Raw genomic sequence first — 27,974 nt, 5'->3', positions numbered from 1 at the left:
GAAAATTTCTCAGGATCACATTTCTGAACCTGGTTGGACTACCATGCAACTGACTCACATTCAGATAAAACCTTTAGATCATTTCACATAGATTGCTACATAAGCCAGCCTTCCCCCCTCCCCACTCTATACTGATAGTTCATTTTTAAACTTAATTGTAGGGAATGTACTCTATTAAATGTCATCTTTCTCAATTCAACCCAACAGCCCAGTTCATTTCAGACTACTGAAATCTTTTGGATCTTGGCTCTGTCATGCAACGTATTTCAGCTCTGTACCATCTGAAAATTTGATCATGCTTTCATAGCAATTATTTCATTCTCTGTATTTGTATCTCTGGTGCTTAGAACAGTGCCTGACAAAGAGTAGGGACTTAATAGATACTTGTTGCTTAAGTCACTGATAAAAATACTGACCATCACAGAGCCATAGGCAGATCCCTGAATCAGCCAGCTAAAGATCTCTCTTCACTTGGACAATAACTATACTGTAATCTTTGAGTCTGATCATTCAACCAGGTCCTCTCTCCACTTAAATGTACTCTCTCTTATCCCATATTTCCCAATATTGTCCACAAGGATATCATCATGCACTTTGTCAAATGCCTTGTTGAAATCAGGGTTTATGTTCATGGCATTGCCCTGATCTACCAACCCTGTCAAAAAAAAGGAAATGAGGTCATTCTGGCATGACCTGTTCTCATATCAGCAATTAGCAACCACTGCTTCTCTATCTAAATCCTCATAAACCACTCCTTTATAATTAGAGAAGAAAATTCTGTATTATATTCTGTTTTGCAGAGCAGGAGTTTGCTTCATTAAAAAGAACACCCCTGAAGAAACATTTTTTTAAAAACATTCAATAACTCTTCAACCAGTCCCTTCAAGAGTGCTTCTTTATAGCTAATCAAAGGTAAACTCAAGGGATGTCCTAGTCTGACCCATTCTAATTCTCTTCAGGATATAGAAAAAGAGACTATTTCTATTCTTAATTGGATCAATCAGAGGTACCCTTCCATTATATACCCCCACCAATCTATTTACTTCCAGGGAAAAGTCTTTTCTAGGCTAATCAAGAAAAGAAGAACAGGACATTGCTTCTGAATTGAATTATAGAAAGATTAATAGGCTTTCATATTAATCAAAAGGCTTTGGATTAGGATTAAATTATTCTAACTACTTTCCTAATATTTATTTCTAAAAGGGAAAGGGAAAAAGGGAATAGATTTGGCTGTGTATTCTGGAATTCTGCTTATAATCAAAGTCAAACTCATGATCCTATAATATAGACTCTACCTCCTTCCCCCTTTTTTTTTTTTAAACCCTTACCTTCAGGCTTGGAGTCAATACTATGTCTTGACTCCAAGGCAGAAGAGTGGTAAGGGCTAGGCAATGGGAGTCAAGTGACTTGCCTAGGGTCACACAGCTGGGAAGTGTCTGAGGCCAGATTTGAACCTAGGACCTCCTGTCTCTAGGGCTAGCTCTCAATCCACTGAGCTATCCAGCTGCCCCCTTGCCTTTTTTTTTTAAAGTAAGCTAACCAAAACAATGCCATTACAAGGATTAAGGAAACTATTCTTTATTTTGAAAATCTTTTTGAAATTATTAGTTCAATTAATTAATACAGACCAATCTAGATTCCCAAGAATTGATGATGAAAAATCCACTGCATCCTCTCAATAGAGAGGTGGTGGTCTAAAGATGTGATGTGAGATATAAACCAATAGACAAGAGTCATGATGCTTCAGAATTTTTTCCCTTTGTTACAGAAGGATTCAGAAGCAATAAAGTTTAAAACGAAATGTCTGTGGTATAAGAACAAAATGGAAAGGAAGGGAAAAAGGAAAAAGGTAGGAGTTACATTTATTCTCTTCCTAAGGATGAGCTGAGGTTCTCCCACTGCGGCAGACTTGGACAAGAGATGGAGCAGAAACAGCTAAAATAAGGAGTCATGAGATGGGATTCTGGGCCTAGATCTCCCAGGGACAGGTGTGATTTAGGAAAACTATTTAACCCCTCCACACTTCAATTTCCTTATTTGTTAACAAGTGTCTTCTCTAACTTATAGAGATATCATGAATTCAGAGGAAATAACGAATGTACTCTGGAAAGGACAATAAACTATACAAAAAGTAAAGTTTTGCTATTATCCTCATTTAGAACATTAATTCTCACTGTCCAGAACTATATAGATGGAGAACCAGAAGGAATTTGCGCTAAATCTGTACTGACCCAAGGTTATACGCTGGAAGTTGCTTTGTTTGGCTAAATCCCTGTTATCAGCTTGTTTGCTTGTCATGTGCCTCTTTCCCCTAAAAGTGGAGTGCAGAAAAAAAAATTACCATTATTTAAAGGTTCTGGTTAATCAAGTTTTTATTGTATATTCAAAATTATTACAAATCACCTTGATGCCTTAAATGAAACCTCAATAATAAACAATATGTTTACTATTATTATCTTAAGCCATATTAAGTACTTTAAAAGCGTATCTGGCAGAACAATCTCCCTACCAATATGATTTTGTAACAATTACTAATTATGATCATGGCTCATTTTTACCATCAGGAGACTTTACTGTAATGCCATTCAACCAACTGTTCATTTGTAACATTGTTTCTATGAAATTAATTCTATTTAACTCAAGTCAATAAGTATTTATTAAGCATCTACTATGTGCCAAGCAGGCTCTAGGAATTCAAATGGAAAAAAAAAATCCCTATATTCTACTGAGAGAAACAGTTAACAGAATTCTCGTGATTGCCTATATATTTAAGTATTCTCATAAGCATTATTTTACCTAATCTTTCCAATAACCCATCATGTACATAAGGTAGTAGTTTTCATCTCCATTCAACAAATTTGGATGTGGAGAAACTATTATACCTAAAGGACCCAAAATTCTGTGCTAAAGACTAGAACCCAAGACCCTGGAGCTCTTAGATCACTCCTGTCCTCCCAGTAGGCTGTTGTTCCCAACCCAGAATTTATGCAAGATCCTCATATCTAGAGTTTAAACTGTCAACTATCTATAGCCAATTTATGTCAAAATAACATTTTTAATTAATCCTGATTTATTACTGATAATTCATACAAAAAGAGACAGCCAAAATCAAGACTAGAAACCAGATTTTCTGATGCTTGGCAGTTCTTTCTACTAAACCATTATTGTTTCCTATCAAGTCAGGAAACTGAATAGCCTTTTCTAATATTTTATTCTTATATAAAAATTATTTAAACCAACAATGTAGTCTTTTACATTCATGTTTTAATGATACTTAATTGTAAATATCTACTTAATTACAAAATAGTCCAGTGGCTACCTTATTATTTAAAATTAAGCAAGTCAGGTTATTGTTAATTCATGCCCTCAGAGATTTTATAATCTAACATAAAAAAAAAATCATAGTCAAAGAATTTCAGAACTGAAGGGATTCTATGGATCATCTAGCCTAGACCTGTACTTGAAAAAGGATTCCATCTACAAATGCCTAAGAAGTGATATCCAATCCTTTTTTTTTTTTTAAACACTTACCTTCTGTCTTCAGAATCAATACCAAGTATTGATTCCAAGGCAGAAAAGCAATATGGGCTACTCAGTTGGGCTAGTCAATAGGGTTAAGTGACTTGCTCACAGTCACATAGCTGGGAAGTATCAGAGGCCACATTTGACCCGAGGACCTCCTGTCTCCAGGCCTGGTTCTCCATCCATTGAGTCACCTAGCTGCCTCCCAATCTTTAAGATCTCAGATTGGGGGAAAGCCACTACTTTTCAAGGCAGCTCTTGAATTTTTGAATAACTCAAATTGTTAGGAAAAATTTCCCATTTTCAAGTTTAAATAGGTCTCTTTGAAACAAGTGATACCCTCAGGGGCCAAACAAAATAAGACTAGATTCTTTTTTACATGAAACCCCTTAAAAAAGAAAGCTATTTTGTCCAACCCAACATTTCTCCATTTCATACTAAATATTACCAATTCCTTAATTAATTCTCATGTAACTAATCCTCATGTGGTATTAGCTTAAGGACTTTTACTATGCTGGTTGTCTTCCTCTGGACACTATCGACATTCTTCCTAAATATATCATCCGAAAAAACTCAATACTAGAGACATGGTTTGAAGGGCCACGTACAGTGGGACTTATCATAAGATCAGAAAGTCAGGAGAGCCATTAGAGACCATGGAATCCTCAGTCAGAAAGGATCTTAGTGATCACCCAGGCCAATCACTTCATTTTACAGATAAGGAGCCTAGGGCTCCTAAGGAGGGTAAAGGCCACATGACTCCCCTTACAATGAATGCCCTTTCCCACTGTGGTCTGAGTGAGGAGAGCAGAAGGGGTGGGGCATTCGAGACTATGAATTGCTAGGAGCTCCCAACAACTCAGGCCTTAAAAAAGGGTTATATAAAAGCATTGCTTCCTCATTTCTGCCTTTCCAGATCTTTACCTTCTTTCATGGCTCAGCTTAGGCAACTTCACAAAGATTTCTCTGATCCTTCCACAAAAATTAGACTGCATTTACTTGTCTTTGTCCATGTTTTGTTCTTCCAGTAAAAAGCAAGCATTCTCTGTCTCCCTCCAAATTACTATGTGCTTGCTTCATCTACACTGTATATTTATTCCCTGTGTTCATGTTGCCCCCTACCCACCAATGGGCAAAGGCTATTTCACTTTTGTCCTTACATTCCCCAATTACTACAAAGGTGTCCAGCATGTACCAAGTGTTGCTAAGTTGAATTTGTTGCAGAAAGTATTATATTACCTTGTTTCCTGGCTCCATCAGGGTATTCTAATAAAAGACAAAATTTTGTCTCAAGTCCTTACTGTGTGACCCCAGAGAAGCTACTTAAGCCTCTGAACCCTTCACTATTATTGTTATTCTTGTTAATTATTATCCTGCCAACCCAGAACTATCACATTTGGTAAGAAACAGCACTATTTCAGGGCTAGCCTAAACTAAGAGTGAGCTAAGTGTGTGCAGGAAAGTGAGGGTGAGATAAGGGAGACAGTGGAGCTGAAGGCATGTGAGCAGTATATATAGCTAGATCAGAGAACCTATAAATTTTTTAGGAAACATCTTAATCCAATTTACTACAAAAACTCCATTTGTCAATAGGAGAAACAGTGTGGTACAGTGGAAAGAGCACTGACTTTCTAGTCAAAAGACCTAGGGAAGAGAGAGAAGAGGGAAGGGGAGGAAAGAGAAGGTTAAGGGAGGACAAATCCTGCCTCTGCACAAGACAATCAACCTCCCTGGTCCTCAGTTTCCTCATCTGTAAAACATTGAGGTTGGAGTAGCTGGCCCCCAAGACCCATTGGCTCTAGTTCAGTGAGCCTATCATTGTGGAATAATTATATAAATAATCGTACCCATTCTGTACCTACAAATCAGCAGTCATCAATCTATAAATTAATGATAACTTGATTTCATGTAGTGCTTCAAAATTTACAAAGTGCATTAGCTCATTTGGGGCCTCATTGGTACTAGCCCCATTTTATTATTTCCATTTTTCCAGATGAGGAATTAAAAGGTTCAGAGGGTTAAGTGGTTTCTATGGAGTCACACAGTTAAGGCTAGAGGCAGGATTTGAATCAAAGTCTGCTCTGACTCCATATCTAACTAACATTCTATCCACATCACTGCACTGCCTCCAAGAAGAAGGCAGTCACTTATATAAAAAGGTTTTGGAACACTAAGCAGGTCTTAAATATTCACAATGACATTTTGATCAATCTGATCTCTGTCCAGATCACAACCCCTCCATGCTTCTCATCCTGTACAATCCCTGTCCATGTCTTTCTAGCCATCCTCAACATGGGATATTCAAGTGCTTGAAGGCCTTCTTAAAGTTTTTAAAAAATATTTCTACAACAGTGGAACATCTGAATTGTATCTCTAGTTTCTCTACTTTATTATACACCTCTTTTCCCAACTACAGTCTTTTATTATACAGGTTATACAGCCTTCAAACTAAGGTCTTTTCTTAGGAGCCACAGCCAACTTATACGCATTATGTCTTTCCAGTTCACTAAAAAATTGTCAAATTTTGCCTGCCATATAAAACATATATTTTCCAAGTAAATCACTTTTTCTTCCTAGAATTATATTTGATAGGCTTTGACACTGGCAGACAGTAGACAAACTACTAAGTTCCTCAGAATGGCATCTTTGCATCTGGAATATTATGGAATAAAATGTAAATATATTGGGAAATGCTAAATGCTCACATGGCCTTCCAGTTCTTTGGGAATATGCTTCCAACCAAAAGCAAACATAATTTCAGAAATCATGCTCTTCTGAGATGTTTATTGGAGAGGAGCACATTTGGACAAATACTTCTCCTACATGCATAACAAAATCATAAGCAAGCCAGAAAGACTGTAAAGATCTTCTATTTAACTTTCTCATTTTATAGATGAGAAAACTGAGGCCTAAAGAAGGGAAGCAATCTGTTGATGAAGTCAAGACTAAAATCCTGGTCTCCAGATGCTTCTTCCAGACCATACTTCCCCTTCTATTTGTAAATATAATAGTTTGTGTAAGTGGAGATGACAAAAAAAAAAAGATTTCTATATGTAAACATAAAATGCATCTTAAATCACACATCCAGATTTACATGATTAAGATCAAAATTTTTAAATGGTCTGACTTTACTAAAAATGTCTTATCTGGGAGTCTCCTTAGGGATCTTATATTGTATTCCACAGAGCTACTTCTTGGAGACAATCTTTGTAACTATATTCTATGGTAGTAAAAGTTGCACTATTAAGTACATTGCACTGGCATTTTTCTGATACTTGTTACACTCACCTAAATGCTAATCTACTCAAAGAATTCATTTGTTTAGATTACTGTTTTTATGAAGATTTTTTTGGCAAGTGGAGTTTCACTTTCACAAGTTCAAAGCTGGCTTTAAAGTTGCCTTGAAGAATTAACAGATGTTGATTTGAAAAGTGCATTCAATGCATTCAGAAATAAGAAATGTATTTTTCAAATTGGCAGATACACAGCTGTAAAGGATGAAGGGCAGAATCAAGATTCAAAGTGATCTAGATTGACAGGTAATAAGGAGCAATAGACAGAGAAACTGGGCTTGGGAGTCCAAACAACTGAGTTCAAGTTCCAGATCTGAAATGTCCCAGATATGAGAGAAGGAAACATTGGTCACCCAGGTCTTCTCCAGCTCTAGATTTATGGCTCTGTGATAAGCCAATTGGAATTTACACTTCGTTATCTGTAAAAATGGTGATAATCATACTTACACTACCTACCCCACAGGGTTGTTTTTTTGAGAGAAGTACTCTTAAGAATAAACCTTTTTAAAGCACTACATAAATGTGAATAGTTATTATTAACAGGATGGAACAAAATACAATAAACATACAGTTCTATATTTACATTAAAAAAAATTAGATGCCTGAGTATAGGATGAAGGAGAATCTGCTTTATTTTTTTAATTCCAAATTTTACAAAACCAAACAAAACAAGAATTTCCATATATAAAAAGAAGATTGTGAAGTCACAAATCTCTAATATATTTAACTTACTTTTCTACATAGCCACCTAATAAATCCAGTCCACAAGTGTCCCAGCCCCTCCCTATCATAGAAGTTATCATCTGGGTCACCAATATGTTCATATAAATTAAGTCTTCCACATTTTAACTTTCAGTTCACTTTCTCGAGGTAACATTTATAATTTATTCTTCCAACATTAATTCTGTAGCTGTGTATAATGTTCTTCTTGTTGTACTCATTTCACTATTTATTATTTCATGTAGTTCCTTCAAAAAATTTTTAAATCACCCTACTCATTACTTCCTATGGTGCAGTAGCATACCATCACAATCATATACCACAATTTGTATAGCAATTCTCCAACTGATAGGCATCCCATCAATTTCCAATTCTTTGTCACTACAAAGAAACCTAAGACCTGCTTTAATAATAGTTACCTTTTAAAAGATCTACAACTTTTAGTGAGAACTCAGCTCAACAGGAGTCAACAGTGCTAAAACTGCTTAAGAAAAAAAGTCACAGGCTTAGGCTAAACACTACTATAGAGATCCAAAAAAAAGAGAGAAAGCAGTTGCATTCTACCCTGCTCTGGACAAAAGGATGTGGAGTATTATTTTCAATTCTGGACAGCACATTTAAAGGGGAATATTGACAAACTGTAAATTCAGAATGGTTATTGTCCTTTGAACTCAAAGAGCCCAAATTGAAATCACTGGTGATATCTTTTGACTAGAGAATAAATTGAATTTAAATGAGGCAGAGTTGCACAAAATCCTGTCTCTCTCTTCCAAAGTCATCAAAGTTCAGTGGCAAGACAAAAGTTAAAAACTAGTGGTGGGGGTCAGAAAGGTAAAGGAGGTCAAAAGTCTAGAGTGCAAATCACATGAAAAAATATTCTAAAAACTCTTTTAAGAAATGATTGATGCTACCCAAAAACTGCTATCACTTTCTTCAAGTCTTGATTCCCCTCTTCTGCACAATGGCTTTCCCAATCCTCCTTAATCTCATAATGCCTTCCTTCTGAAATTATCTCCAATTGATCCTATGTTTATCTTAGATTGTAAAATCTTTGGGAGGAGGATCTCTCTCTTTTTAAAATATGGTTTGGTTTTTTGTCTTTCTTTGTATCACCAGGAACTGGCACAGAGTAGGCAATAAATACATGCATGTTGACTTGACTTCTCAAGAACCCCACCCCTATATATCTTCCTTTGTAACAAAGTATGGTTATCCAAAAAACTGATACACTGACCACCACATTTTGGGCATTCCTCATCTCTCATGGTTTTACAATATTCCAATTTATTGATAGACCAGTTTTAGTCACTTCCCAATTGATGGGCATCTATTTTGTTTGTTTATCTGTTTTGCTTCCACAAAATAAGTTATGAATATATTGATATATATGAGATCTTTTCTTTTGACCACTATAAGGTAAAAATGACCACTAGTGGAGTCAAAGGGAATAAACAACTAAATAAATTTACTAGTATAGTTACAAACTATTTTCAAGAGTACCTAGACTAATTTCATTGGTTCCCAAAGTTTCTGATTTGATACCAGGCAAGGAATTCTGAAAAAGTAAACATCTAAGCACTTTATCTAAGAGATGAAATATATTTTATAGAATCCTTTGTAATATAAATAAGACAAATGTCTGGAAATCATGGGGAAACAGATACAAGAATGAACTTCCTAATAAACAGTTAGACAAGCGAAAAACAACCTTGTGAAGCTCCCCAACACTGGTTATGTTCACATACAAACTGAATGACCACCTGTTGAAAAAAATCATAAAAACAGTAGTACTAGGTTATTCCTAAGGTCTCTTTCAACTGTACAGCAAAACAAAAACTAAAATATAGGAAAAGTATATCTTATAAAATGTAAGAATATCCTGGAAGTCAAATGTATCTACTGTTTTTGCTTACAGAGGGAGATGTCATATATAGGACAGGGAATGTTCCTAATGCTCTCTACAAGTTATAACTTATTTAGTTTTTGCATCCTGTAAAACAAATAGATGCTGAATGATTCAAAGTGTTTAGGAGTCATTCTTATACAAATATTATATGGTTTAACTTAACATTTTTTGTTTGTTTCTTAATTTTTTAAAGCACTTATTTGTCAGCATTATAGGCACTTAATTGGTTGTTGTCCTTCACACTCAAAGAAGACCAAAATGGAGCATAAATTAAATTTAAATGAGGCAGAGTTGCACAAAGTCTACATATGTCCTATAAATCATCAAAGTCCAGTCCAGGAGCAAGACAAACACCAAGGCAACTGGTGATGGCTCCAGATGTGGTAGATGATCTTGGCTTCTTTGATGTCTAACAAAGGTCCAGGTGGAACAAACTGTTCTCATCTGCCCCTTCCACTGGGGAAATCTTCACATGCCTGGAGTAGGCAATCCCCTTACTTGCTGACAGGAGAGGGGCCTGTTGGGTACCCTCAACCTGGTTTAACCCACCAGCCAGGGTGCAGCTGTTGCTCATGCTATAGCTTCCTGCAACCACAGGTGAGAGTTGGGTGTCAGGTGGACACCAAAGACAGAAAGCAGCCCTGAAAGGAGCAAGGCCTCACACCAGAGGTACTAGTCTTACCTGAACACCTTGCACACTTAATAAATGCTTACTGACTAACTATTTACTCATATTGGGAAATGCAACATATAGCTGTAATTTTTTCATTTAAGATTATAAATTAATTGCTCATAACCTCTGGAAATTATGGATAAAAATAGAAGAGATATTAGAGATCTAACATAAAAAAGTAAAGCGACTTGCTCAAGCTCACACAGCAAATAGAGGAGCCCCAATTCTTATTTTTTATTTTATAATATTTTATTTGATCATTTCCAAGCATTATTCATTAAAGACAAAGATCATTTTCTTTTCCTCACCCACCCCCCATAGCCGACGCATGATTCCACTGGGTATCACATGTGTTCTTGATTCGAACCCATTGCCATGTTGTTAATATTTACATTAGAGTGTTCATTTAGACTCTCTCCTCTGTCATGTCCCCTCAACCCCTGTAGTCAGGCAGTTGCTTTTCCTCGGTGTTTCTACTCCCACAGTTTATCCTTTGCTTATGAATAGTGTTTTTTTCTCCTAGATCCCTGCAGATTGTTCAGGGACATTACACCGCCACTAATGGAGAAGTCCATTACATTCGATTATACCACAGTGTATTAGTCTCTGTGTACAATGTTCTCCTGGTTCTGCTCCTCTCGCTCTGCATCACTTCCTGGAGGTCGTTCCAGTCTCCATGGAATTCCTCCACTTTATTATTCCTTTTAACACAATAGTGTTCCATCACCAACATATACCACAATTTGTTCAGCCATTCCCCAATTGATGGGCATCCTCTCGTTTTCCAATTTTTGGCCACCACAAAGAGTGCAGCTATGAATATTCTTGTACAAGTCTTTTTCTCCATTATCTCTTTGGGGTACAGACCCAGCAGTGCTATGGCTGGATCAAAGGGTAGACATTCTTTTGTCGCCCTTTGGGCATAATTCCAAATTGCCCTCCAGAATGGTTGGATCAGTTCACAACTCCACCAGCAATGAATTAATGTCCCAACTTTGCCACATCCCCTCCAGCATTCATTACTTTCCTTTGCTATCATGTTAGCCAATCTGCTAGGTGTAAGGTGATACCTCAGAGTTGTTTTGATTTGCATCTCTCTAATTATAAGAGATTTAGAACACTTCTTCGTGTGCTTATTAATAGTTTTGATTTCTTTATCTGAGAACTGCCTATCCATGTCCCTTGCCCATTTATCAATTGGAGAATGGCTTGGATTTTTGTACAATTGATGTAGCTCTTTGTAAATTTGAGTAATTAAACCTTTGTCAGAGTTTTCTATGAAGATTTTTTTCCCAATTTGTTGTTTCCCTTCTGATTTTAGTTACATTGGTTTTGTTTGTACAAAAGCTTTTTAATTTGATGTAGTCAAAATTATTTATTTTACATTTTGTGATTCTTTCTATGTCTTACTTGGTTTTAAAGTCTTTCCCCTCCCAAAGGTCTGACATGTATACTATTCTGTGTTTACCCAATTTACTTATGGTTTCCTTCTTTATGTTTAAGTCATTCACCCATTTTGAATTTATCTTGGTGTAGGGTGTAAGGTGTTGATCTATTCCTAATCTCTCCCACACTGTCTTCCAATTTTCCCAGCAGTTTTTATCAAATAGTAGATTTTGGTCCCAAAAGCTGGGATCTTTGGGTTTATCGTATACTGTCTTGCTGAGGTCGCTTGCCCCCAGTCTATTCCACTGATCCTCCTTTCTGTCTCTTAGCCAGTACCAAATTGTTTTGATGACTGCTGCTTTGTAATATAGTTTAAGGTCTGGGACTGCAAGGCCCCCATCATTTGTGTTTTTTTTTTCATTATTTCCCTGGATATCCTTGATCTTTTGTTATTCCAAATGAACTTTGTTATGGTTTTTTCTAAATCAGTAAAGAAATTTTTTGGGAGTTCCATGGGTATGGCACTAAATAGATAAATAAGTTTGGGTAGGATGGTCATTTTTATTATATTGGATCATCCTATCCATGAGCAGTTAATGTTTTTCCAATTGCTCAAGTCTAGTTTTAGTTGTGTGGCGAGTGTTTTGTTGTTGTGTTCATATAGTTCCTGTGTTTGTCTCGGGAGATAGATTCCTAGGTATTTTATTTTGTCTAAGGTGATTTTGAATGGGATTTCTCTTTCTAGTTTTTTGCTGCTGAGCTGTGTTGGAGATATATAGAAATGCTGATGACTTATGTGGGTTTATTTTGTATCCTGCAACTTTGCTAAAGTTGTTGATTATTTCAATTAGCTTTTTGGTTGAATCTCTAGGATTCTTTAAGTAGACCATCATGTCATCTGCAAAGAGTGATAACTTGGTCTCCTCCTTGCCATTTTGATGCCTTCAATTTCCTTTTCTTCTCTAATTGCTACTGCTAGTGTTTCTAGTACAATGTCAAATAGTAGAGGTGATAATGGGCATCCTTGTTTCACTCCTGATCTTATTGGGAATGCATCTAGTTTATCCCCATTGTAGATGATATTAGCTGATGGTTTTAGATATATACTGTTTATTATTTTTAGGAACGACCCTTCTATTCCTATGCTTTCTAGTGTTTTTAATAGGAATGGGTGTTGTATTTTATCAAAGGCTTTTTCTGCATCTATTGAGGTAATCATGTGGTTCTTGTTGGTTTGCTTGTTGATGTGGTCAATTATGTGGATGGTTTTCCTAATATTGAACCAGCCCCGCATCCCTGGGATAAATCCTACTTGATCATGGTGGATGATCCTTCTGATCACTTGCTGGAGTCTTTTTGCTAGTATCCTATTTAAGATTTTTGCATCTATATTCATTAGGGAGATTGGTCTATAGTTTTCTTTCTCTGTTTTTGACCTGCCTGGTTTTGGAATCAGTACCATGTTTGTGTCATAAAAGGAGTTTGGTAGAACTCCTCTTTGCTTATTATGTCAAATAGTTTGTATAGTATTGGGATTAACTGTTCTCTGAATGTTTGATAGAATTCACTGGTGAATCCATCAGGCCCTGGGGATTTTTTCTTAGGAAGTTCTTTGATGGCTTGTTGGATTTCATTTTATGATATGGGATTATTTAAGAATTCAATTTCTTCTTCTGTTAGTCTAGGCAGTTTGTATTTTTGTATATATTCATCCATATCACCTAAATTGGTGTATTTATTGCCATATAATTGGGCAAAGTAATTTTTAATGATTGCCTTAATTTCCTCTTCATTGGAGGTGCTGTCCCCCTTTTCATCTTTGATGGTGTTAATTTGCTTTTCTTCCTTTCTTTTTTTAATTAGATTCACCAGTACTTTGTCTATTTTGTTTGTTTTTTTCAAAGTACCAGCTTCTTGTCTTATTTATTAAATCAATAGTTCTATCACTTTTGATTTTATTAATTTCTCCCTTAATTTTTAGGATTTCTAGTTTGGTTTTCTGCTAGGGTTTTTTTAATTTGATCGCTTTCAAGTGTTTTTATTTGCATTTCCAATTGACTGATATCTGTTCTCCCTAGTTTGTTACTATATGCACTCAGGGATATGAATTTACCTCTGATTACCACTTTGGCTGCATCCTAAAAGGTTTGAAAGGATGTCTCGCCATTGTCATTTTCCTCGATGAAATTATTGTTTCTATGATTTCTTCTCTAACTAAACGATTTTTGAGTATCATATTGTTTAATTTCCAATTAATTTTTGATTTGGTTTTCCATGTACCATTACTAATCATTATTTTTATTGCCTTGTGATCTGAAAAGGCTGTATTTATTATTTCTGCTTTTCTGCATTTGTGTGCCATGTTTCTGTGACCTAATGTATGGTCAATCTTTGTGAATGTGCCATGTGGTGCTGAGAAGAAGGTGTATTCCTTTTTATCCCTATTTATTTTTCTCCATATGTCTATTAATTCTAATTTTTCTAAGATTTCATTCACTTCTTTTACCTCTTTCTTATTTATTTTTTGACTTGATTTATCTAAATTTGATAATGGTTGGTTTAAGTCTCCCACTAATATGGTTTTGCTGTCTATTTCTTCCTTCAATTCTCCTAGTTTCTCCATTAGAAATTTGGGTGCTATATTATTTGGTGCATACATGTTGATTAATGATATTTCCTCATTGTCTAAAGTCCCTTTTAACAAAATATAATTACCTTCCTGTCCCTTTTGATCATGTCTATTTTTGCTTTGGCCTTATCAGATATCACGATTGCCACTCCTGCCTTCTTTCTGACAGTTGAGACCCAGAAGGTCTTACTCTATCCTTTAGTTCTGACCTTGTGGGTGTCTACCCACCTCATGTGTATTTCTTGAAGACAACATATGGTAGGGTTTTGGATTCTAATCCATTCTGCTATTTGTCTATGTTTTATGGGTGAGTTCATCCCATTCACGTTCAAAGTTATGACTGTCACTTGTGGACTCCTTGGCATTTTGATATCCTTCCCTAATTCTAACCTTTCTTCTTCAGCTCTACCTTTTAGTCCAGTGATTTACTTTAAATCAGTCCCCCTTGTCCCCTCCCTTGATATGTTTCTCTTTCTAGTCCCTCCCTTTTTGTTCCCCCCCCCTCCTCTTCTTCCCTCCCTTTTTTGTGTTCCCTCCCACCTACCCCCCCTTGGTTTTCCCTTCTCCCTTCCCTTGTTGGGTAAGATAGAATTCACGATCCCAATGGATCTGGATGTTCTTCCCTCTCAGAGTTGATTTCCCTGAGAGTAAGGTTTAAGTAAAAACTCTCTTCCTCTCCTTCTTATAGGAGTTTTCTTCCCCTCCCCTTCCCGTGTGAATCTTTGTGTGAGAAAGATTATTCTATTTGGTCTTTCTTTTCCCCCTATTTACACATTACATTTTCCCCACGTTAGTATACATAGATTGATATAAATGTAGTCCTTATAGAAGAGAGTTTGAGTAAAAGAAAAAGATAACATTTTTCTCCTTTTCCCTTTCCTTCATATTTACCTTTTCAGGTATTCCATGCTCTTTGTTTTTCAATATCAAACTTTCCACAGAGCTCTGGTCTTTTCTTTGCAAAAACTTGGAAATCTTCTATTTTGTTGAATGCCCATACTTTCCCTTGGAAGTATATAGTCAGTTTTGCTGGATAGCTGATTCTTGGTTGAAGACCCAGCTCTCTTGCCTTTCTGAAAATCATGTTCCATGCCTTACGATCATTCAGAGTGGAACTTGCAAGGTCTTGTGTGACCCTGATTGGCATTCCTTTATATCTATATTGTCTTTTTCTGGCTTCTTGTAGGATTTTTTCTTTTGTTTGAAAGCTTTGGAATTTGGCAATTATATTCCTGGGAGTTGTCTTTTGGGGATTTAGTGTAGAGGGTGTTCTGTGAGCTCTGTCAGTGGCTGTATTGCCCCCTTGTTCTAGAATCTCTGGGCAATTTTCTTTGATTATATCTTGTATTACGATGTTGAGTTTGCTGTTTATTTCTGGCTTTTCTGGAAGACCAATTATTCTTAAATTATCTCTTCTTCCTCTATTTTCCAAGTCTGTCACCTTGTCAGTGAGATATTTTATGTTCTCTTCTAATTTCTTGGTCTTTTGGCTTTGCTTTATTAATTCTTGCTCGTTGTCTTTGAGTTGCCTGATTCTGACTTTTAAAGCTTGGTTTTCCTTTTCACTTTGGTCAAACTGGTTTTGTAGATGTGTGAATTTCTTTTGCATTATTTCCCACTTTTCCTCCCAGAGGGCTTCCATCTTTTTGATCCTTTCCAATTCAAATTCTTCATGGGTTTGTGGAGAGTTTCCATTTCCTTTGGAAGGTTTTGGAGCATTTGCTTGTGTTTCCTCTTCTATGTCCTCTGTATTTTGTATTTTTGCTCCATAAAATGTGTCCAAAGTTGCCCCCTTCTTCTTGTTTTTCTTGGAATTTTGGGGCTTTTGTGCCTCTGTGGAGTTTGCCATCTCTATCTGAGTGGGGAGGACTAGCTTTTCTTATCTATGTCTGGTGTTCAGAGGTTTTAGCCCTAGGCAGATTGTCCATTCTATGCAGTTGTTGTTCTGTCTTCCCAGGGAATTGCTGGTGTTTCCATGTTACTGCCCTCCTCGGTTCCCTCCTGATGCTTCTCCGTTGTCTTACTTCCATGCTCTGAGCCTGGCTTGACCCTTTCCGCAGGGTGTTTGTTTCTGTGCCTTAGCCGGCCAGAAGAGCCAGCACTCTGAGGGGATCTCGGCTTCCCAGAGCTCCGAGGGCTCCTGATAGGATTAACTTTCGCTGGGTTGAACTGAGTATGCCTTGAGGCAGGGACCTTCCATGAGACTCGGATGGAGGGATCCAGCCAGGGGGTTACAGGCTCCCCCTATCTCTCTCTGTTTCCCTGCTATCTGTGTTGGGTGCCCCCTCGTCTGAGTCAGGTTGTTTTCAGGAAGCGGCCTTCAGAATAGCCGGCCGTGAGGCTCTGAGGTTCCCTCTGCTGCCTTGGACTCGGTGCTCTGGGTTGGGGGGTATGGGTCCTGGGACCTTCCTTCTTACTACCCCTTAGGTCCAAGTAATCTCGGGTTCTGGCTTTTGGAGGGGGGCCATACCTTTTGACCCAGGTCCAGGAGGAGGATTCCTGGGGTCTATGCTGTTGTTTGTTTTGAATTTCAGTGCCCTAGGAGCATATAGTTTGAGTTTGTTAGCAAAGGGTTTCCGGAGATCTGAACTTTAGCTTTCTCTAAGCCACCATCTTAAGGAGCCCCAACTCTAACAAGAGTTTTTCAATTCTAAATCCAATTAGGATACATGAATTGGGGGAAGGGGTGGCATTAGGAGGAAGGACACAGCAAGGACACAGCAAGGAAGGACACTGGCCAGAGGAGGCTCAGCTATATAATTTTTTCTCTATGTACTTCTGATTAATTACTGTCTTGGACATCTTTCTGAATTCCAAAATCCCACAGGAGTATGAGGGATGAAGGGAAGGACAGGTTACATGGGAACCTAAGAGGCAACAACAAAGGCAAGGAAGAGTGTAGTAGCTTGGTGACAAAGAAAGTCAAAGTCTGGAAGCTTGGAAAGCTTTATTTACCTGGAAAAAACCTACACTCAAAGGTATAGCATTCAACAGGGGAGCTGGTGTCCCTTGGTAAAAAGCAGAGGGCCTTGCTTAGATGGGCCCAGCCTACAATCTTAGTTATTATTTGAAATGAATGACATACATTGTGGTGGCAAATATAGACCAATTGCTTTTTTTGTTCCCATAATTTTGGCCTCTCCTGGAAAAGATTAAGTAAACAAGAAATTTTGATTATAAAATTCTCTATTATTTTCCTTGTGCTTTTAGTTCACATTATATCGGACTGTTATACAATTTTTAGGGTCATATTGTTTTGCACTTAAAATGCATCCTCTTATTTGTTCTGTATCTGATATACTAGTTCTGCTTGGAAGTCTTTCTTTTTGTTTTCTCTAAATTGGTCATATTCTCTGTTATGATACTTCTACTTAAGTCTTCTTAACTACTGGGCCACAATATGAACACATTACCAATCCTTTCTGAGAAAACACTACTTTTTGTTCTTGATTTAATTAGAAAAACATGTGAAAATGGTCCAGACAGCCCAGTCTTTACCAAAGTATCTCTTTCCTTCATAGGAAAAGGTGAAGCACTGGCAGAGTCCAGTACAGGCTCTAGAAGGCCCCTGGGGTTTGGCCCTTGGTGGCCCTGTCACTTAGGCAATGCTCTATTCCCATACCTGGGGCTATTTTGGAAACTGGTCTCTGGAGGCAAAAAGTAGAGAGGTACTTCCTTGGGGGTTACCTGTCTGGCATTCATTCACCATCCCAATGGGAAGTCTATGCAGAGACACTTGCTCCCTACTAGTCACAGCAATCAAGAACATGGTGAACTAAAGTAAAATATGTATATATATATATATATTCTGTTCTATTACAGTCATCATCACCAAATTCTCCTAGTTAAAAACTGACCATCTGAAGTATTTTTAAGAACCCTAAGCCATGATAATTTTCATCCTGATCCAAACAGCTGAGGTATATTTAAGCAACTACAAAGCAAGTAGAGAAAGTCTACTCAGTGTGTGACACTCAAAACTGACAGAGATGGAAAGAAATATTCAAAGTACATCAAAATCTTTTCAGTAGCACTATTTCATGTGCCAACAAAGAATAAGAAACTAAAGAGTTGCCTGAAAATTTGGAGAATGATTAAACAAATTCTTGTACATTAATATAACAGATTACTACACAGCAAGAAACAAGAGATATGAAGAATTCAGGGACATATGATAAGACATGTCAACTAATGAGTGCAGATCAGGAAAAACAAAACATAGGAAAACAATTTAAGTGAAAGGTTCCCCACACCCAAAAAAAAAAACCAGCCTCAAAACTTGGGAGCCAGGAATATAAACTGGAAATGAAGCAGGTGTAAAAGCAAAATCTATCAATGAAAATACAGATTTATTAAGAAGCTAATTCAAACCAAAATACACAACAGGCTAAAATTCATGATGTTCTTTATTTTGTTGTAAACTAACATTAAATAAATGTCAATGTGGAATAGAACAATGGATCGGACAGATCTATTCTTGAAGACTGGAGTTTTCAATCAGGATTCCTCAGGCCTTTGAGCTTAGGGATTTTCTCAGGATTAAGGTAGTTCTTTTAGCTTCCTCAATCAAAACTAGTCCTTTTCTATAGTACAAAAACATTTACACAATCTATAGTGGAAACTAAACTGGTATCTTTCAGTCTTACAGAATGGTTTAGAAAAATGTCAGAAATACTTGAAATTTTTTTGTGATTTATCCCTTAACATTTTATAAAAATAAGAATGCAGTGCCTTAAAAAGATTTTATAGCTGCAAAGAACCTAAGAGATGATCTAGTTCTGTGCTGGTAAACCTATGGCACATGTGCCAGAACATGCCAGATGGTACTGCTATCTTCCCCCTCTCCACTACACCTGAGGACATTTTTTCATATCAACCACCCCTCTGCCCAGCAGCCCAATAGGAGTGCTTCCTCCCTCCCCTGTCTGTGGTAAGGCAGGGAGCTCACATGCAGTAAGGGGCTCACATGTAGTATGAGGGCTGAGGTTTGAACACTCAGTCGCTAAAAGGTTCACCATCACTGGTCTCATTCCACCCTCTCAATTTATATAGGAGGAAATGAGGCCTAGAGTGGTTCAGTGATATGTTTGAAGTAATAAATAGCAAATTTGTCATTCAAACCCAAGTCTTCTCATTCCAAACAAAAGAAAACTCAGTTTTTTAACCAAAAGCCCTAAATGTCTTTCATCAATTACATTTTGGGGATAAAAGGAAGGAGCATGAAATTAAGTACCTTACAATAATTTAAAAAGCCAATTTAAAGCCCTATTATTTTCCAGGACATTATCATTTACTGTAATGTGTCTATTAGAAAATTTAGAAAAAATAAACCAGAAAAAAAATGAGTGCCAAAATTTCAATTTAAAACAAGAAAAGTATTTCTGAAAGAATTAAATTTCAAATGCAATTAGGAAATTTAAATCCTATCATGATAAGAGTATTCTATCTTGAGAATAACTCTGCTTCAATTGAGAATAACAGTGCTTCAATTAACAGCAATCTTTATTCTATTACTTTTGAAGCTTGAGAAAAGAAATGATATAGGGAAAGGTAGAGATCCTGATCTAACAATAAATGAAAATGATTTTCAGGGGAGAATGGTTTTCATTTCTCATGCATGAGTTCCATGATCAGGAGGGGTTTGTAGTGAGGGCAGTGTCACTTCTCTTCACTTCCCAACTCTGATTTCTACTACCTTTCTAGACTGTTTTATACAGAACACCCATGGACCATTTCTAATATCTCCTTTGAATTGATCTGTCTCATTCTCCAGGATGAGATAGCCATGGGAAAGCTCTGCCAGGAAACCAAAGCAGGGGAGAATTCATAAAGAAATTCCAACATTAAGTCCAAAGCAACCTTTGTTTTACTCTTAGAAAAAAAATCCATTGTGTCTAATAAGCACCATTATCCCATTTCTTACCTCCTTTGGTGAATTATGATGTCTATTAATGCCCCCCAAACCCACAGTAAAACAGGCATCCCTGTTAACATCCAAGCACTCAGCTCACATTTCTAGGCTTTTTAATTTCCTCAGAGTTCAACTTTATGTTAAATTTGTGCTATAAAATAAACAAGTATTTGAGTACCTAATCTAGCATGGCAGGTGCTATGGGGCATATTCAGAAGTATAAAATATGGTCCTTGTCCATAGGTGCTTAAATCTCACCATTTCTTTTTGGTTTATTTTGTTTTGGCAAGGGGAGTGGGGAATCTACACATGAAATGATAACAAAGTCAGCTTTTTAGGGTAAGTGCCAAATGGGTGGTAATGGTCTATGAGTGCTATTAAAATTTGGGAGAGAGTAAGGTGCTTGCTCTAAAAGTCCCACTAGTTGGGGTGGCCAAGAAAGGTTTTATGAGAAAAGTGGCCAGAGTTGGGCCTTGAATCATAAAGGCAGGAAAAAGGTAAGAGGATACTCTAGGTAACAAAAAAGAAGAAGAACAAGAGCACCGAAGAACACATTTAAAGAACAGAAAACAAATAGATCAATCTCAATGGGAACAAAAGCCTCTGTATATAATCTTTATGTCAGAGATGTTCAGGTTTTTTGTTATTTCTCTGAACTCTTAAGTCTCTAATGCCCCTACCTAGAAAACCTAGGAAATTTCTAGATAACAACAACTCACATTAGAACTGGGCTCCTTAATTTCAAGCACACAAGAATCAATTAATGAACAGGCACTTATTAAGCACCAGGCCTTATAAGAGTGGATAAAGCTGCAAAGACAAAAATAAAGGCCCTGCTTTCAAGGACCTTCTATTCTAATTGGAGAAAGCACGTACATAAATAAGTCTATCTATAAGATAAACAGTCAGCAGTTGAAAGGGGATCAGGCCCTGCTTCATAAAAAAGGTGGGCCCTTGGCCATGTCTGTAATAAAATGAAGGACTCTGAAGAGGTGTCAATGAGAAAGCAGCAGAGCATTGTGGGGGGGGGTACCAGCCTGAAGGCATGGTTCAAAGAAGGTCATGTGAGAAGAATCACGAAAAGATCATCCATTTCTGCTGGATCCTAAAGTACAAGAAAGCCCCCCAGCCATTAATGCGCCTAGTGGAGAAGCAGATCTGGTTTAGCTTGGAAGGACTTTAAAGGGCAAACAAAGGAGCTCATTTTTTATCATGGAGTAAGCAGGACACAAGTGACATGGTCAGAATTGCACTTTAAGGAAATCACTTGGGCAGCTGTGTGGAGAGTGGACTGGAAAGGGGAAAGGCTCCAGGAAGGAAAGTTAATCAGGTTACTGGAATAGTCCAGGCAAGAGGCGATAACGACCTGAAAGAAGTATGACTGAGTTAACTGAGGTGGAGGCAGATACGGGACAGGCTGTAAAAGGTACAAACAACAAGAACTAGCAACTGATTACATATGTGGGGTGAGGAAGAGTTAAGAAAGAGATAGGGATGACACTAATTTTGTGAATCTGGGTAAGTGAAAGAATAGCATGCCCCTCACAAGAAGAGGGATAGGCTTAGAGGTTGAAGTGGTATGTAAGAGATTGTTATTTAGTTTGGAATACTTCTAGAATATCTTGTTTCAAACATACAAATGGCTGACAAAAATATTTGACTACAATTCAGAAGAGAAACCAAGGTTAGACATATAGATCTGGGAGTCCTCTGAACAGGGGTAATTAAACCCAGAGGAGCTGATGAAATCCCTGAGCATAGTGAGAGAGCAGAAATGGGCCTTAGAGTATCCTTGGAGAAAACTCACTGATAAGGTATAAATATGAATGATGAGCCAGTAGACTGAGACATAATTTGAATTATTATAATAGAAAAGGGTTTGGATGTGGTTTTCAAAGAGAAAAACAAATCAGGAACCTATGAGAGCACACTTGCAACTAACAAACTTTGTACCTGAGACATATAGCATAAAATCTTCAAATCAGCTTTTAAGACAAATTCAGTTGAAGTGCAGATACCAGGTTGTAGTAAACCTGGGAGATTAGCTCCTTATTTAAATTACTTTTTTATTTACTAAATGCTAATAAGCTCAGCTGTTGATAACCGATGAAGGACCACTAAGTACTGCCAGGGCACTATAAATTTCAATGGTTGGGGACAAAAGCACTAGTTGCTCTGTTCTGTGAATATATAACTTTTAATCCCAAAGATCTATTTCAAACACCAGTCACTTACAGTTCTGAATATGAGAAGGGCTCCTCTCTGTATGTAGTTATCACCAAATATTTATGGGTATTGCTTTCTGCAGCTTTGCTACGTAGGGAGGCTTCTTCTACGGTGGCCCCTACTGTTTCCACGAATTGTTCTGACCTGGCTCCTTCTGCATTTCCTTTTAGATCCTGAAGGGACCCCAGGAGTGGCTCTCTTTCAGCTAAATCATCTTCTTTTGGACAGGAAAATACAAAAGAAAAAACCTTTCTCTTATTGGCAGAGTATTCATCCCAAGGGAAAAGACTTTGGGAATTTCCCTTGCTCACTGACAAAAGATACAGCCTTCCCTGAAGCTTAACAGCTATGTATTGATCCAGGGACTTTGGAAACTGCATCTGAACCAAGTCATTCCCTTTTACCACTGTGTCTGTAAGTCTTTCACCACACATACAACACACATGCAAAAGCATGCACACACACATAATATACACATATTCTTAGATACAAACACAGAGAATGACAGCAGAGGCAGCAGCAGCAACGGTTCCCATTTTTCACCTGCCTCTGGAGTTTCACAAACTCTGGGCTCAGCTAACATGACCATAAATCTTGACATCCTTCTCCCTCTGAGGATGTCAAGAGGAGGATTTTTTTCTCATGGAGAAATTTCCTATTTGGTTAAGAGGCAAAAAAGTACACAGTTTAGTAGCTTTTTCCAGCCCTTGGTCAGTTTATTTAAATCATCCAAGTTCATCAATAATCTCAGGCAAAAACCATTTTCCCACATCAGATCAATTGTGGGAATGGAAGTGGAGGTAGGGAGAAGAAGATATTAAAGTAGACTGTATCTAAGGTATAAAATGCAGTGTCTATGGTGAAAAGCATAACATTGGATTTAAGAGCCATGAGGTCTATCCTGGCTCTGATACTCTGGACAATATTTGAGTTTCAACAAAACTGACTTTTTTCAATAACAAAAAAGGATACTACTACTTAGACTATCAGGTTCTTAGGTTATTGTAAGATTGTTATGACCATTAAAATCCTTATAGACATGTGAGCTATCAGTATAATGTAGCCTTTATGAGCTCTGGAGGCCCTAATTCCAAACTCAAGTCCCCCAATTACAAAGAAGAGCACTGGGAGTTAAAAGTTGAAAAAGCTCCCTTCAGAATAGGCCCTTTATTCCTGTAGGCATTTAGAGGCTGACGTCTGGCATGGATATAAGGGCCCTTAGAAATCAGCTACCTACTCACTTCCATTAAAATAATAGCATCTAAACCAGCCCTTGAGTATGAGAAGACTTTGAAACAAGCAGATTGCTAAGAGGGTAGTTGTACAGAAATGAGTTGTAAGAAAGCAGAGAGATGGGAGATGGTAAAATGATATCAAGGAAGCTAATAATCCAGTTCAATTAGAATACTGAATGTTAAGCAGTAAAATAAAATTGAAGGATAGCTTGAAGCCAACTTTGTTAAAAATTTAATTAAACTGCTTTAATTAGCAAAAAATCTTTTTTCTCTTCTTTCCACCTAATTCCTCGCTCATTATAATAACAAAAAGCTTATAATAAATATGAATAGCCAAGCAAAACAACAAATCCCCTCACTGGCCCCTCCAGTTGTAGCAATCTCCAAAAAATATGTCTCAGTCTTCAACCTGAGTCCATCACTTCTGTCAAGTGGTAGGTAGCACCTTTCATCATGAATCCTCTGGAATCATAGTTGGTTACTGAATAGATCAATTTCTTAAATCTTTCAAAATTGTTTTTCTTTATAATGCTATGATGATTTTATAAATCCTGGATTCTGCTCACTTTATCCTGCATCAACTGATACAAAATTTCCCAGGTATCTCTGAAATAGTACTATTCATTTCTTACAGTATAGCAGTATTCCATTACATTTATCTATTAATATGTATTCAACCACTACCCAACAGATGGGCACCCCCTTAATATCTAGTCTTGGCAAATGTGCAAAAAAAGCTGCTAGAAATATTTCTGTACATATGCATGCTTTTTCCTCTTTCCTGGATTTCTTTGGGGTATAATCCTAACAATGGAATAGTTGAATCAATTCGCTGGGCCAATTCACAGCTCCACTAACAATACATTAATGTACCTACTCAAAAGTCTTTTTTTTTTTGTTGTTAACTTAGCTAATCTGATGAGTGTGAAATAGACCTCAGAGTTGATTTAATTTACATTTCTCTGATTATTAGTGATTTAGATATTTTTTTTCATATGCCTGATAGTTTAAAACTGATGACTTGAACTTTGAAGCCAGACTGTAGAATGTCCTAGATGGGGAGTTTGCATTTTATCTTCTAGGACAGGATATCTTAAACAAGCATCTGGGAACTTTTTTTTTCACTTTTAATTTTGATAACTTTATTTCAATACAATTGGTCTTCCCTTTGTAATCTTATGTATTTTATTTTATGAACTGAAAATGTTATTCTGAAAATGGGCCCCAGGTTTTGTTTGCCCAACTGCCAGTGAAGTCTAGGACATGTAAATTTAAGAACCTCTTCTCTAGACAGAAGAGAAACACAAAAGGCTTTTAGGGATGAGAAAAATTGTTAGAGAGAGTCATGCTTAAAGCCCATCTTGGTACCTATGGTAAGAATGGCTTGGGGAGAGGAGAAACAGATGCCAGGGAGATTAATCAGGAGATTATTATAATACAAGTGGTCAGAAGAATACAAAGGGTGTATGTGAATAAAACAATACAAAGAGTTATAGTAAAATTTAAAATATTTTGATTAGTGAGAAGAGATCAGAGTAGCAAGAGAGTTTTGAGGACAGATCACTTTTAGCTAAAGAGATCATTGAAAAGTTTAAGGAGGAGGCAGCTCTTCTACTAAGCCTTAAATAGGAAATTTTCTTAGGCAGAGGTATGGGGAAAGTCTCTTCCAGAGGTGGAGACTGACTGGCATGTACAAATGCTTGAGGTGGGAAATGACAAGTAATTTAGTTTGGACAGAACCTGAGCAGAAAAGAAAGTAGTATTATTTGTGGCTAAAAAGTAAACTGTAGTAAGACTGGCCTTGTAAACCAGACTGAAGAATTTTTATTTTTATGATGTAGCCACCTGGGGAACCACTAAAATTGCAGAGCAGGGGAATGAAATATTCAGATCTGTGTGTTAGGAAGATGATTTTGGCAGGTCTATCAAGAACTGAAGAGGAGAAAGAATAGACACCATTTAGGACTTCTTTAATGGCCTGACAGTGAAGATCTAAACTAGAGTGGTGCCAATGTGAAAGGTAGAGAGAAAAGGATCAATGTGTAGGTATCACTGACAAAATCTGACATAGAGATAAAGGGGTAAAGAATAGAAACATCAAAGATGGCTTGAGAATTTAAGTTGGGGTAAATGAGAGGACAAGAATTTAGAAAGAGGGGAGAATTTGTGAGGGCAAAATCCTGTCAAATCTATCTACACAAAGTATCTTGCTATCAGCCACTTGACTCTCCATATAGACTCGACTCTACTCACTTCTTACCTGGACTACTGCAATGGCATTCTAATAAGTCTCCCTCCTTCAAATCTCTTTCCTCTCCAACCTATCCTCCATACTTGCTAAAGGAATTTTCCTAAAGAATATTTCAGACAGCTAAGTAGGCAGCTAAGTGACACAGTGGATAGAGTGCCAGGCCTTAAGTCAAGAAGACCAGAATTCAAATCTGACCTCAGACTTTCTAACTGTGTGACTCTGGACAAGTCACTTAACCCAGTCTGCCTCAGTTTCCTTATCCATAAAATGAGTTGGATAAGGAAATGGCAAACTACTTCAGTATCTTTACCAAAGAAAAACCCTAATTGCAGTCGGAGTCAAACACGACTGGAATGATTGAACCACACAAGTTAGACCAAGTCATTCTTCTCAATGTGGTCCAGGGGCTATTACCTCTAGGACAGGGATCCACAGACCCCCCCTACCAAGGAATCCATAAAGATTTCAGGGAGTCCATGAACTTGGATGGGAAAAAATTACATCTTTCTTTTCTACCTAATCTTTAGTAATTCCTTAAATTATAAATGTAAGTGACAAACATTACCCAAAGAAGTTCATGGGCTTACCTGACTGCCTGACTAAGGGGTCCAGGTCACAAAGAAAGTGAAGAACTTTTTACTCTAAGATCAAATGAAAAATCCTGTTTGCTGCTTCAAATCCTTCACAACCTATCTCTAGTGAACTTCTTCAGTCTAAGTCTATTTTGGCCAGAAGCTCTTGCTCAAAAAGAACAACCCTTAGCTCTAACATTGGAGGCCAGAAAGGAAATATGTTCCTAATCAACTCTATTTTATAATTGTGCCTGAGGCTACACTTTATTAGTTAATGTTTCAAATATTTTTTGCCCTTGATTTAAGCTCCGGGTACAACAGCTGCTAGATCACTTATTCTTTATTCTAATATAAAACAAAATCTGCTTATCTGTACTGGGATGAGTATTAACCTCAAGTATTTACTGACCCAATCACCTACCCTGCTTAATTAAGCTCTTTGCTGATATATATAGGATCTCTCAAAGGGACCTAACAGTCCTTTTAAACCAAAATATTTAATTACCATCAAACTTATAGAGAAATTAAGGCTGCTTTAAGGTCTTGCTACTCAGTAGTCTAAAAGGTGATAATATTCCTAGCACTATTGTGAAGGAGTGATAGGAGAGTTCTGAGCAGGGTGAGGATAAATTAACCAGGCTGTTTTCTGGTTCCTTAGATATTTACCAAATGTCTTAACATAAGAAATACCAAACTGGGTAAGACTGATGCCCATTCAATTGCTATTTCTGCATCTAACAGTTGTATCAAAGGGCATTTGAAGGGAGAACATGATTGTTCTTCATGACTTCTCATCACTAATGCCTACACCTACAACACTACCTCAATTATCCATGTACCCCCAGCTATGAAGAACAAAGTCCTCAACCAAAAGGTTGGCCAGGGCCACATGGTCCAAACATCAAAGGTGACACACACTGTACATGGAGAAAAGCTCCTCCAGCCTCTATTCACAGTCTATTTATTTTCCGTTAATATGAGTCTAACAAGCTTGGGCAGTTGGCTTCCTTCTTCACAACAGATTAGAAAGTACACAGGCTGAGAATAGAAGGAACTATAAAGGAAAAGCTTTAAAAAGTAAAGGAAAGCTAGAAAAAGTGGATATAAGAAGTAAAAAAGGATAGCAGTCTAGGGCTCTTTAATGTGGGGGCAAAGAGTCCTAGAGATCTCAATATTCCCTGAGTCTGAGGACACTGAAAGGAGATATTACAATCCTTGGCCAAAACCCAACACCTATCATCTGTTCACAAATAAGCATAAAACAAGGTAAAGGGATTCAGACCCTGAATTTTTAATCTAAGCTCCATAAGGTTCAAATAAGTTAAGAGATCTAGTCAAAGATACTTCATTTAATTAGGAGCAGCATAAGGACATTAAATTGTGATCTCCCAGGGGGCAGAGACTATCTATGGCCTTTCTCTGAATCCCCAGGTTTGGCACATAGTAGGTATTTAAGTTCTCACTGATTGACTGATTGAAACTCTACCAGGTAACTTCTCAGTCACCAATTACTTATGCTTTTAAACATGTAGTTTAAAGTCTAGTTAAATAGGCAAGGAAGCATAAAGTTAATCCATGTTGGAAAAATTCTGTTCCCCAAAAGATCAAATAAAACATTTTGGCTGTTAAACAAGAAAACTACAATTCTGA

The 27,974-nt window shown here is 37.2% G+C and overlaps 1 protein-coding gene across 7 annotated transcripts in view; it reads right to left on the bottom strand.

The window, feature by feature from the left end:
* The window catches only part of BBS4 (Bardet-Biedl syndrome 4), an 82,003-nt gene that overhangs the window by 44,751 nt on the left and 9,278 nt on the right, over window positions 1–27,974 (bottom strand). For 2 of the 7 annotated variants that reach the window (XM_056798287.1, XM_056798317.1), the window contains exons 3-4: window positions 22,276–22,483; window positions 2,232–2,311 (exon numbers count right to left, since the gene is read on the bottom strand). The exons of 1 other annotated variant lie outside the window; for it this stretch is intronic. In XM_056798287.1, the coding sequence (XP_056654265.1) occupies window positions 2,232–2,311; window positions 22,276–22,483 (288 nt within the window). The remainder of the gene's footprint in view (window positions 1–2,231; window positions 2,312–22,275; window positions 22,484–27,974) is intronic. 4 more of the 7 variants (XM_056798294.1, XM_056798323.1, XM_007478117.2 and 1 more) reach the window with 2 other exon arrangements.

Source organism: Monodelphis domestica, chromosome 1 (genome assembly GCF_027887165.1).
Source record: "Monodelphis domestica isolate mMonDom1 chromosome 1, mMonDom1.pri, whole genome shotgun sequence".
In the NCBI taxonomy this organism is placed as follows: Eukaryota; Metazoa; Chordata; class Mammalia; order Didelphimorphia; family Didelphidae; genus Monodelphis; species Monodelphis domestica.
This window is presented reverse-complemented; position numbering and strand designations above follow the sequence as displayed.